Genomic DNA, 14,182 nt, shown 5'->3' with positions numbered 1-14,182 from the left:
TTTGATATGCAAAATATAAGTAAACTCCAAGTTTTCAATTTAATTAAAAAATATCTAAAATATAACTTACATGTTTTCACATATTTATCGGATCAAGACCCTGTCAAATCAAGATGTAATTTATGAAAAATCGATCCGAAAAATAATCAAATCAAATCATTATTGAGACGTATGATATCCTCATTGGAACCCAGATCTTGGATCCATATCCGAATTTATCATATTAGAACAAATTGGATTTCAAGCCTGACCCGGTCCATTTACTTGAATAGTAAATTACACAAATCTAGGACCACCTTTTTAGTATTTATTATTTGTGGAGAAGAAAAAGTTATATGACTTGAGAACAAAGCTTGGAATTTTTGTCTTTATAATAAGAAGGGGAGAATTCAGACTTGTGAGAAGTAAAAATTTCATTTATGATTCTTAAACATAGATTATTTGAATAGAATGAACGGTCATGACGTGTGGGTCGAACTAGGCCAAAGGACATGGAAATAAGAACTGGGTGATGTGGAAGAAAGAAAGACTTGCTCTAATACTATGATAAATTTAGGGATTTAACTCAAAATCATTTGATAATGAGTGGAGAAACTCAGGAGCTTATAAGAAGAGAGAGAGAGAGAGAGAGAAGGTAATGAGTGTCCAATGTGGGACTAAACTCAACATAAAAAGGCTTGAGTTTCAATCTTTTTTTTTTACTGACCCTTGAGAATGATGGGAACGGATCTTCTGTACTAAGTTTACCTATGATTCCCTGTAGTGGCATTTGATGTCAAAATCTCATTCGTTAAAAAACTAAAGTTTAGGGAGCGTCCATTTAAAAATCTTTAAAAAAAATAAAAAATAAAAAATCATGTACGTCACGATCCTTACAAGACCGTGGTGTTAGATTTTCTTTTCAACATCTCTATTGGGAACTATGGGAAAAATGTACTACAAAGGATCCATTTGCCACGATGATGGGGCACTTGTCGACCATATTCCAACACTCACATGAGTAATACTGTTACAAACTTTTGTTTTTTTTTTTAACCAAGCGAGTTGGTTATCTTATAGCACCGTCCTAGGGCTACAACTCGTGTGGGTTGGGCCGGGTTGAGATCAATTGGAACCCAGCCCAAGTCAATTTTGATCGATTTGTTTGAGTTGGTCTGGTTAGTGCATTCCCCATTAATACTAGATAATTTAATATCGACAAAGACTAATATAAACATAAGTAGTGATATGTAAAAGAACTTAAAATTTACAATTATTTGTTCTTAAAATTTGTTTCAAAATTGCAAATCTAAAATTATAAGCAAATCTTAAAAAGATGGAGAAAATGATGATTAACTATAAGAGGCATCTTTATTTACTATTAAACGCAATTTGCAACAAAACAAACATTTAAAGTTGTAAATATATAATAATTATTAAAAGGGAATATAAAATTACATAAATAAAAGCATTAATATCAAGGTAATGTTTATTTAATGAAAATAACGCATACATTAGTTCTGATTTATAGATAAATAGAAAATAATGATAAACTAATTCAAAAAAAAAAAAAAACACTCAATTTCACTGAACCGTAGTTTTTTTTCTTGTGTATCCCAAGGAAAAAAATCTATGATTTTGTACACATCTCATGTCAGTTGAGTGAATTTTGAGTGTTTTTTAGTCAATTTATCACAACTCATAAACAAAAACATGTATACTTAATAAATGTGAAAGTGATCAATGTATAATAAATATTTTTAAATCATAACCATATTAAGTAGGATTTGAACAAATCGGATTGCTTGAACCCAATCAGATTGCTTGACTTAACCCAATGGGTTTGGGTTTGGGTTTGGCCAACACCCTAACTAATCCTTGGGCAATTTTGAGATAAATTCCTGAATGTGATCCCTAAAGAAGGCTCCCCCTCCCCCTCTCCTAAGGTGTGGTCTTGACCATCTCACAACCCTCATAGTTCATCAATTTCTGTGATCCAAGGGATTTGAGTTAGTCTCTTTCTATTCTCTTTATTTGGGCATATTTAACATTCTAAGCAAAATATAAAATGAGTTGGATTTTATGCTAAATCTGAATTTTGTGAGTTTAAACCTTAGAAGTAGATCTAAATAAAAAAAATAAGTCGAATATGATTTAATGTCCCTTGATTTGAGTCGCATTCAAGTTAGATACGATCCATCCCTATATCTAGCTAGATTCGAATAATGTTGACATACTCACATCCAGCCCACATCCAACCCATTGTAAACCCTACTTCTAAACAAATCTCGAGATTTATAGCTTTGCAATTGACACATATCAACGGTGGGAAAAACCAACTTTTTGCCCACGCAAAAGATCATAAAAAAAACTCAAAACCTCTTTCACATGTGATAGCAAATCCAATTCCCTACTGAAAGCTCAAATGAGAGAGAGAGAGAGAGAGAGAGTGACTTTCAGTTGCAATATATTTAGTAGAAAATTGAAATTATTTCAAATTTGATGGGCACGTTTACTATAAACTATGAATAATACAACTGCCCATCTGTCAAACTTGACGTCTGATATTAAAAAATTAATTATTTTCTAATTTAAAACAACGTTTGATGCACAGTATCCAACATACGGGTGAGATTAGATGAAAAAACACGTTTTATATATGGATTGTTCATTGTGGTAATCTATATGAAATATCCTTACATCTCAACCGTTCGTTTGATGGGAGTCTCAAAGACTAGTATTTTTCCCATTAAAATCACTCCTTGTTCTGCCCCCACCTTGTCTTGTCCTCCCAATTCTCTCTCCTTCCTTCCATGTTTCATCACCTACGAACGAACGGTTCAGATTGATTCATCTCAGCTCAAGTTCAATTTAGATTCGCGATCATGAATGGTAGATTTAGTAATCCGTTTGTTAGTGAGCAAGAAGAGCCTGAAAATAGATCGGAAAATGGTGGAGAGCTGACGTTTTCCGGCGTTATTACTGACAGAAAGATGAAAACCACTTCTTCTCCTAAAAAAAGGTTAGTGTTGTTCACCGGAATTGTGTCAGATTCCGATGAGAACTTTTTTTTTTTTTTTTTTTTAATTTTAAAAAAAAAATTTGTTTGAAATTGTTTGGGATTGTATTCAGTAGGCGCGATGCACAGAAGAGAGTGGTGTCTGTTGCAATAAACAACATGGATGGATCTCCTCGGATCAAGAGCGAGGGAGCTCCACCGTCGGATTCGTGGGCCTGGAGGAAGTATGGACAGAAGCCCATCAAGGGCTCTCCTTATCCCAGGTAATCTTCTTCTTCTTTTTTATTTAATCAAGTTTAGATTCAAGTTGTTCTTTAAACCTCAAAGAACAATATAGGATTTCTTGAGATAAAAATGGGTTTTTTAGTAGAAAAATCAAGGATCTTCTATGAAATATTAAGTATGATGAAATTGAAGGTGTTGAAAATAATTTACCCTTAAAGTTAACAACTTCTAGATGATAAATATTTTATGAACTGAACCAAAAGAGTATGGGATTCATTTTTACATCCTCACAAATCATCAACTCGAAAATAAGTGGATATCTTAAATCACTCTTTTTTTCTTCTTTTTTTCCCTATATAGGATCAATTGTGTTGGCAACTTTTGCTTTATTACCAAGTAAAAGGGGATATGTGCAAACGCACATATATCATAAGGGTTTATCTATAATTTAAATAAGTGATTAAAGTGCTTTCGAATATTAGATAGTAAAAATGATTCTGATTATATTAAGTTTAAATGTAAAGATGAGAGGTTTTTATGACCACTTAAGTTCGAAAAATAATTTTTTTTATTTATTAAATATGAATATTTTCAAGAAATCTAAGAGGTTGTAATGTTGGATTGTAAATATGATAAACAATGTGAGTCCAACATCCCTTTTTAATATTTGAAATTAAAAAAAATAAATATGTGGGTAGTGGGTAAAAGAGATAATCTCTCTATTACTAATGCCATTCCTGTGATAGCAAACGCGTCAAGCGTACGCACCAAAACCGCGTCATAGTATCAGCACTCATATTATAAAGATAAAATCATGTAACACCGTGACTAACATCATAATTACATATGTATTCACTCTTACTATACCCAATTTGTAGTTCAATATGTAATGAGAGTCACAATCCAGAATGGTGTCTTGTTCCTGTAACAATGTTGGGTATTTACGAGACCCATTTTTATTAGGGTAAACACATCAGGCTGCGTGGACAACTTGGTTAAGATCCTAAGTGTTTCAAACTCAAAAAAAAAAAAAAAAACACAATGTAGATAACAACACAACACGGGACATTGTAAGAATTTAACTCTTAAGAGCTCAAATGGTTTACCACATTGGCAAGATCCAAGGTTTTGAAAGTGAAGGACTCTCAGAACTCCCAAATTTAAAATTCAAATTCAACAACAGTCAAAAATAACATTTTTTTTAAAACGAGCTCATAATGGAGCACATGTTAATCCTAATGACACCAGCGTATTTTAGCTAATGGAACGCGGTTTTTCTAGAATGTACGTTGGGATTAGAATCCAGTAAATTATTTTCTCAATTTTATCTTTATGTGGTTTTTGGGTTTGGCAGAGGGTATTATCGGTGTAGTAGCTTAAAGGGCTGCCCAGCAAGAAAACAAGTTGAGAGAAGTCGACTCGACCCAACCAAGCTCGTCATAACGTACGCCTGTGAGCACAACCACCCTTCCCCACCATCCAGAAACCCTAATTCTACCTCCACCTCTGCTACAATTCCCGAATTCCAGCAAGACGAATTAGGGATTTTTACAAATCAGCTTCATATCGAATCAGACGATAAATTCACCGATTTGGGCGGCGACGAATCGCTCATTATAGCCGATGATTATAGCTGGTTTTCAGAAGTGGTATCTACCTCTCCCACAATATTAGAGAACCCAATTTGCGCGGGAAGCAGTAATGGAGATGCTGACGTGGCGATGATTTTCACAATGGATGAAGAAGAGGAGTCTTTGTACGCCGATCTAGGCGAGTTGCCAGAATGTTCGATGGTTTTTCGAAGAGGAATTGTTGAGGCGGAGGAGGAACGCCGCAGGTGTAGTTTAAGCGAGTCCTCATTGTGCGGGAGCACAGGATAAGATCGTTCGCCAATACCTACCAACCAACCACTTTGTCTCCGCGGGAATATTATAATTAATTAACGGAGTGCGTGTCGTGTGCGCCATAAAATCCAACACACAAATTCAAATTATAATTTTATTATTAAATTTTTTTTTTCCATTTCTCCATCAATGCCTTGGTTTCAGTGTAAATTAAATTAATAAAATTGGAAATAAAGAGGGATTATTTGAGTGGGGAAAAAACTTTGAAGCGGACAGGTCGCTTCAATATTTTGAAGAAATCCTCTCCATTGAATTACACGTGGCATTTCTAGGAGGTATTTCAAATTCTAATGAAAATATAGGACTGTGAAACAAATTCAAAATACCACGTGTCTTATAATAAAGAGGGCTCTAAATCATTTTAGGTTTTTTTCCAGGGGTCCAATAAAACACCAAGTTGAAAGAGAAATCTGAATTTTATAGGGATGTAATGAGTTTTCATATTAGTTTCACTGTGAGAAAAGTGGAGAGAAAAGAAACTCATTGCAAGAAGAGAAGAGAAAATATGCAATTTCTCTCCATCATATATAGGCTGTGTTTGGATTGAAAGAAGTGGAGCGAAGAGAATATAAGGGAAGAGAAGAGAAACTCTATTTCTCTCCATCATATTTGGATCGATAGGAGAGAAGTTAAGGACAACTTTGAAATTGTAAAATAGCTTAAAAGAGATGAGGGCAGAGTTGGTATTATAAAATGTCTCTTCTTCTCTCCACCTTTGGGGAGAAAGAAATCCCCCCCCCCTTTTTTTTTTTTTCTCTCCTCTAATATCTTACCATCTCAGCTGTTTGTTAGATACGTTGGACACTCATATTTTATTTTTATGAGAAATTTCTCCAAAATTATCAAACTAAACTGCCATTCAGGTTCATTGTAATTCTCAAAACATGACAAGCGTAGATTTTTCAATGTACAATCTTGCTTGTGTTAAGAAAAAAGTAACTGAGATCATTGATATTTATTTGAAAATTAACAATATTGGTTATAAAATAACACTCACAGATTCCCACTTTTTAGTGACATGTCACCTTATAAATCAGCGAGATTGTCACTTTTCAAATAAATATCCAATATCTTGTTCCCCATGTTTTGGGAATTAAAATGAAATACGAGTCAATTGGAATTTCATGTTAGACTCACAAAATGAAATTTTACCTATTTTAATTAGGGCGCCCCCCTCTCCACAACCTATTATCAATTACCAATCAAGAAAAAAAAAAAAGCAAACTTATTACAGGATTGTTCTTAATGGATTCAGTACGAGTTCAGCAGATGGACCAATTCGGTGTTATTTTGTTTTTTACGTGGAGTGCATTTTGCAAAGATGTAGGGCAACTAAAAATATTTTAATCTATTTTAAAGTGCTCAGCATTTATCCTTACCATCTGACTTTGTACTCTATCGATCAAGATCTCACAAATTTTGTCCCAGTTTTAATGAGAGAAAGTCTGAAGTAGTACAATAATTCTTCGATCAATGGATTTACGATACCATTGTTGGTTCCATAGAAGATGATGCAAGGTTACCCAGTGAAGCAACGATCCAATAGGGTTGAAGTCGCATTTCCACTCCCACTCCACCCTTTGGTCACTTATAGCAAATCCTGCTCCTAGACAAAGAAACTGCAAGCACGTTGGGGAGAAAACTTAAAATTAACAATGGTTTCAGAATCCTCCACAATTAACTCTTTCTTCCTTGTTGGTATCCCTGAAATAATCTTACAGAAAACCATGGTGGACACAAATAACTTTCACACAAATATTTGATTCCCTGCAGCACCTAGGACGAGCAACATCCAACTCTCTTGATAGCAGACACATTTTCGTCCACATTTATTCTCTCCCCTCTAGAGGGAACAGCCGAGGCAGCTCCCTCATCACCTGTCTCCACTGCCTTCTTGCTCACAATACGGTATATCTGAGTCAGGACCTCAGCAAATGCGTTGTCCACATTGGTTGCTTCCAAGGCGGAGGTCTCCATAAAGTAGAGAGACTCTCTCTCGGCAAAAGATTTACCATCTTCAGTGGTGACGGCAACAAGGTGACGAAGATCAGACTTGTTCCCTATGAGCATAACAACAATGTTGGGGTCGGTATGGTCTCTTAACTCCTTCAACCATCTTTCCACGTTTTCAAATGTAGAATGTCGGGTGACATCATATACAAGTAGTGCACCAACAGCTCCTCGGTAGTAAGCACTAGTAATGGCACGATACCTGTGAGACAAAGAAAGCCATCATCTCCATTATTAACATCATTAAAGCCTCATCCCAAAAAAAATGAACTCTTTTAAGGTAAATTTAGAAAAATTGCAAGCACGTACTAGAAATGAAATCTAAACCAGAACACTTGATATTGGAGGATGTTAGAGTTCTTTATTTTTTCCGATAAAATCTGATTGATCGGATTTAGTAGCCGGTTGATCAGATGTAATTTATGTTTTTGTCGTTTTTGTTGCTAAATAAATATTTATCATTGAGACCTAAACAAGGTTGACTCTCTCTCTCTTCTCCCTTCTTTTCTCAAACCCTAACCCTAGAATCAAATTTCTCAGAAAGTAAAATTGATATAAACCAGATCATGACAGAAGCATGATCTAACCTTTGACTAGGATTGCAATATAAGTATGGAAATATGCCTAGGATTGCACTAATTATCGATTTATCGTCACAACAAACTTATGAGCCACACCATGAAATTAAAGAGAGAGAAAAAAAACAAAAAGATGTCATAACTCATAAAATTTGTGTTTATGCTAGAGTTATCAACCATCGAGGCTATATTTCTATTTAGACAAATGATGAAGAAATTTAGAAAAAATAAAGAGTTATCTCAGCTTTTATTGACTTAGATGGCGTGTACCCAGAGAGTCGATTTGGAGGATATTGAGAAAGAAAGGAATTCTGAGAGCATATATAGGAATAGTTAAGCACACATGATAGAGTTGCGACCAATGTGAGAAAAAATGGTGAGGAGACAAATGAATTCCCATGATCTACATCAAGGATCGGCTTGGAGTCTATTTCTGTCTGGAATATAGTTATAGATAAACCAACTGCTTATATTCAGCATAGCTCCCTTGTTGCATGCTATTTGCAAAAAACATAATGTTAGTTAAGAAAACTAGAATAGAGAATACAAACTAGAACTCTGTAGAGTTGTTTTGAAGTCTAGGAGCTTTAAAATAAGTGGAACAAAGAGTATATGGAGTGTTACTTTAGTATTGACCCATCGAAAGGAAGGACCACAAAAAAATGGATGACCAATAAATACCTCAAAAGTGACCGTTTTCATTATACCTTGGTAGTTGGTTGTCTGGTACACTATATTATCCATAAGGATAAAATGAAGATGTGTTTCTTGTGTGGTATGTGACAGTTGCATCCCAATCCAATTAGAAGGAAAATTTTATAATACCATTTTACGAAGCTAAATGTTGGAATGAAAAAAAAAAAAAAAAAGGTTACAGATTGAGTGTAGCTAAGATGAGGATACTGAGATGGATGAGTGGAAAAGCCAAGAAGATAAATTAAAAAATGATTGGATTCATGAAAATGTATCAGTAGCCCAATAAGTAATAAACTAATGGAAAGTCAATTGAGACAGTTGGGTCATGTGCAATGAAGGCCAATCACAAAAGACGTGGACTTAGGTAGTGTTACAAATATGAACACACTTAAATTAAGAGAAAATATTGCTTCAGGCATAACTGAATGGATGTAACAAGATTTGTTAAGCTTAAAATTTATGGGATAAGAATTTGATGGCGATGAAGATGATGTTAGTTACAAACTACAGAGATTAAAATATTTTCCAACACATCTAGGTGTTGAAGGGTGCCTGTAGAGGGCCCACTTAGGTAGGTGACTTGCCCCGCTATAGTAATTGACAATAAGGTGGTAGTTAGGGTCTGTCTATGCACTTCTACTGCATGCTCTGAAGAATCATCTGATGGAAAATGAGGAGATCTGAAAGCATAAGAAAACGCATTATACCTAAAGTATTTAGATAACATGGATCAAGCAGTCAACATGGAAAGAAGAAAGATAAAAGGTGGGTCAAACAGACTGAATTTCTTTTAGTGACTTCTAAATAAATAATATAAAGTGGGTATTGAAATATGGGAAACTCGTTCTAATTTTGAGGATTATCGAGTCATTTAAGTGAACCCCTTCAATGTGAAACCCAAACGTGGCAGCACCTCAATTTTGTTGGATTCAACAATGGAGGAGGCACACACTGGGAGATTTATTTCATTGGTATTAATAGACTTATACTTTGTAAATGAAAATTAAAACTAGAAAATGCAACATAAGCACTTACCAGGTGGGAAAGAAATGATATAATGTAAATAACTATTTAAGCATATGACATATTAATAAAATAAAAAATATGAAACATATGTCCACGCAACAACTGCACAACTTAACAATAGCAATCTATCATTACATCAAAATCATGAGATACAAGATTACATTGCCCACTGTCAGTGTAATACATTTTTTTTCTTTTAATTTTTATTGTGCACCTGACATTGATGATATTGATATGTTATTGAATCCAGTCTACAGATGAAATATAGAATAAACTACTTTCTTTCAGAACAAATCAATGAACTAAATACCGAAATTTACAAAATGACATCAGAAAACACGAGGGAACCAAGAGATACAGAGTATTTCATATTGTGATTAATATGCATTGTTGTGTGTGTGCCTGCCATCTGTGAATGTATTATCAAGCAACATAATATTGTAAGGATTCACATTAACAAATAAGTGATCCATGTCAATGTTCAATTAGCACATCAAATGGTGGATACTGTTGGTGAACTTTGAACTGTGCCGTATGTCTCATTAGAGATTGCCATGTGGATGAAATGGATCGAAGAGAGATGTTCAAAAGGTGGATCAGCGAAACCCATGTTTTGTTCTTTAAAATTGTGATAACATGGCACATTCATTGTGAAGGTATCAGCTAGCTTACTTAGTAAAGTTCTACAGATTTGAACAGTGTTATCACTTGAAGAAGAATCATCTGATTTTTTCTTTAATTTTTGTAAAAATTTGTTCATCATTTTTAGGGATCTTTAAAAACTCTGTTTTAATTAGTGGTTGGTCAACAACTTACTGCTAGATTTATCACACACGAACTAAGCCTTACTATGTGACTAGGAAACCTCGGACCTAATTTTAAAAGAGTTTGGAAAGAAGACTAAAAATTTGGCAAATTTCCACTAAAATTATAGGCAAAATCAAAAGATAATTCTTGTAAGCAAACAGTTCAAATAGTGAATAGTAATTTTGATTTTTGAATAGTGTTTTTGTAGAATCAAGGAGAAAAACCAGGAGGCTATCTTAGACTACCATATAGATAGTCAGACTGAAAGCCAGCTTCGATCCTAAGGTGAAGGAGCCCTGTGTTTTCTATCTTTGACTGTACAGAGTACAGTGTTTATAATATAGGAGAAATTTATACAAAATATGTGCTTGTGTAAAATATAAAAACTATGTATATTGATATGGCAAAATATTACAAAGGTTTATACCTTGACAGACTTTTGAATTGAACTTGGCTCTGATACCAGTTATAGGAGAAATTTATACAAAGTCCGTTTTCCTCTCTCTACTTAGAAAAAGACGATGGATGGTGCAGGCACAGCAGTGTGGCGATTAGCAAAGACTCAGGCTCTCCTTAAAAGAAGATGATGAGATGCCCTTGACTTTAGTCTTTTTTGGAAGACTGAAGTTATTTAGATAGGACCCCCACATTTTGATAAATATTTGAGAAACCAAGTGTTTTCAAACTGATGATATGTCCCTTGACCATAGTCTTCTATGCAAGACTTTATTAAAATGGCTAATTTAATGTTTTGTAATGTTACAAAATTGTTTCGGTATCATTTCAGCTTTTTCAAAAACCAAAACACCAAATCGAAATGAGATTTTAAACCATGCTTCCACTCGTATATCTAAAAATTTCTCTACTCCCCTTTAGTCTTGGATTCCTTAAAGAAGAGTCGTCTAGGTTTAATTTCAACCAATTATAACCTGATTTTTCCTAACACACCACACAAGTATCCAAGTTTAATTTCAACCAACCATAACTTGACTTTTCCTAACATACCATACGAGTTTGGTACAGTTACACATATTTTTCAGTACTGCACAAGTGTTCAAAACCATTTTCTCATTTTTCTTCAATGATTTCTTAAGGATTGATCAATAATCAATCTTTCGAAGTCATGAGATCACACTCATCTTGACACATCATAGATTTACTAACTTAGGAATTTGCTACTAACGTGCCTTCTGTTAAAAATCATGGAAAGGGGAATGATTGTATCACTCAAAAAATCTGAATCCAATAATCACACATGAAGATAAAAAATCATAGAAAGGGGAATGACTATATAACACGAAAACAGAATCCAATAAAGATACACAGAGATAAATACATTAGATCACTCTCATCTTGACATGTATCATAGATCTATTCAATTAGGAATTTGCTTCTAACGTGTTTTCTGTTAAAAACCATGGAAAGGGGAATGATTGTATCACTCAAACAATCAGAATCCAATAAGCATACACGAAAATAAATAAAAACATAGAAAGGGGAATGATTGTATAACTCAAATATCGAAATCAACAAGCATACACGAAGATAAATCCGCCATTTTCAACACATTCTTAATTTATCATGGAAATAACAAATTTGTGAATAATAATGCAAAGAAGCAGACATCAAAAAATGAGTTTTGAGAGATTTTTACCTGAGATTTCGAGAGAAATAAAAGAAGCACAGAACAGTATAACCAAATGGAACAAAATCGCGAACCAAATTGTCCTTTCAAATTGGGGATGTTGGTATCATCCTCTTCTTCTTAATCGAAAATCCGTTGACAGAAATCGGAGGAATGCTAAAAAAAAAAAATAGGGTTTGTGTTTTCTGTTAAAGGGGCTCTATTTGGGAAGGGAAGAGAGGAAATAAAGAGGAAAACCATGACAGTGGGCAGTTTGGGCAGGTCAAGAGAGAGAAAAAAAACTACCTTCTCTCCTATTCTCTCTCTGCCACAAAGTCTATGAGGGCTGTGAGCAAAAAACTTCTCTTTCACTAAAAGAGAACCAAAATTCTCTACTAGGCAAGATCTACACTGAGCATCTATCCCACCCCATGTGTGTTTTTCTTCTCTTCAGAAGCAAAATTAAGGTGACCCAAGAACAAAGCTCTGATTTTTTCAGCTTCTACTCAGGTTGAGATCTAACAGTCTCCCATGGATCTAAGCTTAACCGGTAAGAATGTAAGGAACTTGAGAAATACCCACCAAACAACCCTAGATTAACACTCATCTACGAATCAAAATAAACCCTAAACAAAAGAATCCCCAAAACCACTTCACTAAAAGCAACAATACCTAAACTCTTAAAATCTCCATCAAACAAACTCATCTCTGAAATTTAATAAGACCTCCCATTTATTATCCATCCAACTCAAAAAAGGCTGACAAACTAAGAAAACCAACCATACAAATACCCTAAACAGAGACCAATCCAAACCCAGTATCTAAAGCTTTAAATTTCCAAAAGAATTCAAATACCCAAATCACAAAAAAACCAAATTTTTGAATATAAAAATACCTCTCTTGGCCTGCTGTGTCCCAAATCTGAGCTTTAATGACCTTCCCATCTACGTTTAAACTTCTGGTAGCGAACTCCACCCCTATTGTGGACTTCGATTCGAGACTAAACTCGTTTCTCGTAAACCTAGACAACAAATTCGACTTCCCCACACCCGAATCTCCAATCAAAACTACTTTAAAGAGATAATCATAGTCGTCTTCAGCTTTATAAGCAGACATCACTACTCTTCTCCTCTGCAAAACCCTACAACAAATCTTCTTGTTTTTATCTGAAACCAACTGAGATTTACAAGAGAATCAGAGAAGAGAAGATGGTTTGGTTTTGTGTTGGATTTCTCTCTCTCATATTTATTTTAAATTTTTTTTTTCGCCCTTTTTGACATGGAATCATGAGAGATTGATGTCGGCTTGTTGTGGACCCCAGTGGCCGAAATCAGAGACAAATAAAGAGACAGCAATCAAAGCCGTGTTGAAGGAAAAGTGGTGGAAATGACATAATGGTACTTACTTAAGAAGCAGATTGTAGGCTTTTTTAAGAGCATCTCGGAGGGCTTATGGGCTAATTTGGTCATTTTGAGTTTGGAGCGTCAACTTAGAAAAGAATATTTAACATAACGATTCATATTTTATTTTACTTTTTGATAAGGAGAGGCTATGGGTCCTTTTTAGGTGATTTGTACGTCCACCACCTCCATATTTTGTTTATTATTTGAGACACCTTTCGTGTTTTTCAAACTGAAGACATGTTCCTTGACCTAGGTCTTGTCTGAAAGACTAATGGAAAAAAGACCTAAATACCATTTTCTTCAATATTTAAGGCCAAAAACCATTTTTTCTTCCAAAAATCCATATCTTCTTGTTCTTAAAAGTTAGTAAATAATTTTTAACCTATAAAAAAAAATGGTGTTGCCATTAGGTATATTTTTTTTAATGAGATCAGTAACTCCATGATGGTGGGGATTGAACCAAGTCGATGCCAACTAGCTTAGTTGGTAAAGTATATGAGTAATGATACCATCAAGTTTATATATACAAAACTTACACTACCCAGTGATTCTCCCTAGTCAAAAATCTCTCGCCTTCCTATACTCCAGGTGAGCCTGCAACAACACCACTCCAACATCTAAGTCAGGATTTTTTTTAGTATAAGAAGTGGAATAGGGAATTTTTATAACGAAATTACATACACTTTAATACCTTGCACCCATACTTTTATAAGGGTTTCTTTCCTTAAATCTTTCTTAATCTTTTCCTTGATTTACGTATGAACGGTTACACCTGTGTAAGGATTTGCCTTGATTTTCATGGATACAATTATGTTCCTTATTCTATGGGATTCGTAACTCCCTCAGAACTTGGTTACAGGCAAGTCCAACCTTTCTTATCCCTTTGTTATTTAGGACATTTGGCTAGTTCA

At 34.5% G+C, this 14,182-nt stretch overlaps 2 protein-coding genes across 3 annotated transcripts; one reads left to right on the top strand and one right to left on the bottom strand.

Moving 5' to 3' along the window:
- The first annotated feature begins 2,711 nt into the window (after positions 1 to 2,711).
- On the top strand, positions 2,712 to 5,249 carry LOC147411135 (putative WRKY transcription factor 65). 2 transcript variants are annotated; one of them, XM_086444883.1, is made up of 3 exons: positions 2,712 to 3,001; positions 3,115 to 3,261; positions 4,578 to 5,249. In XM_086444883.1, exons 1-3 carry the CDS (start codon positions 2,865 to 2,867, stop codon positions 5,101 to 5,103), a joined length of 810 nt encoding a protein of 269 aa, XP_086301009.1. In that variant the 5' UTR covers positions 2,712 to 2,864; the 3' UTR covers positions 5,104 to 5,249. The 2 variants fall into 2 exon arrangements, with proteins under 2 accessions (XP_086301009.1, XP_086301002.1); XM_086444876.1 differs by having other exon boundaries at positions 2,723 to 3,001; positions 3,112 to 3,261.
- Positions 5,250 to 6,757: 1,508 nt separating this feature from the next.
- Positions 6,758 to 13,158, bottom strand: LOC147411134 (ras-related protein RIC2-like). The gene is made up of 2 exons (XM_086444896.1): positions 12,764 to 13,158; positions 6,758 to 7,339 (listed from the first exon to the last, which is right to left on the bottom strand). Exons 1-2 carry the CDS (start codon positions 12,982 to 12,984, stop codon positions 6,904 to 6,906), a joined length of 657 nt encoding a protein of 218 aa, XP_086301022.1. The 5' UTR covers positions 12,985 to 13,158; the 3' UTR covers positions 6,758 to 6,903.
- Positions 13,159 to 14,182: the final 1,024 nt, after the last annotated feature.

Source organism: Akebia trifoliata, chromosome 1 (assembly GCF_017979445.1).
Source record: "Akebia trifoliata isolate Shusen 1 chromosome 1, ASM1797944v1, whole genome shotgun sequence".
NCBI lineage: Eukaryota > Viridiplantae > Streptophyta > Magnoliopsida > Ranunculales > Lardizabalaceae > Akebia > Akebia trifoliata.
The sequence above is the reverse complement of the archived record's forward strand: the minus strand, read 5'-3'. Positions and strand labels throughout refer to the sequence as shown.

Excerpts from the sequence above, each read along its gene's own strand:
- LOC147411134 (XM_086444896.1), bottom strand. The coding sequence starts at position 12,984 with ATGTCTGCTTATAAAGCTGAAGACGACTATGATTATCTCTTTAAAGTA. Across the intron at positions 7,340-12,763 it reads GACACAGCAGGCCAAGAGAG|GTATCGTGCCATTACTAGTG; the intron begins GTATTTTTATAT and ends TTTGTCTCACAG.
- LOC147411135 (XM_086444876.1), top strand. The coding sequence starts at position 2,865 with ATGAATGGTAGATTTAGTAATCCGTTTGTTAGTGAGCAAGAAGAGCCT. Across the intron at positions 3,002-3,111 it reads ACTTCTTCTCCTAAAAAAAG|TAGGCGCGATGCACAGAAGA; the intron begins GTTAGTGTTGTT and ends GATTGTATTCAG. Across the intron at positions 3,262-4,577 it reads AAGGGCTCTCCTTATCCCAG|AGGGTATTATCGGTGTAGTA; the intron begins GTAATCTTCTTC and ends TGGGTTTGGCAG.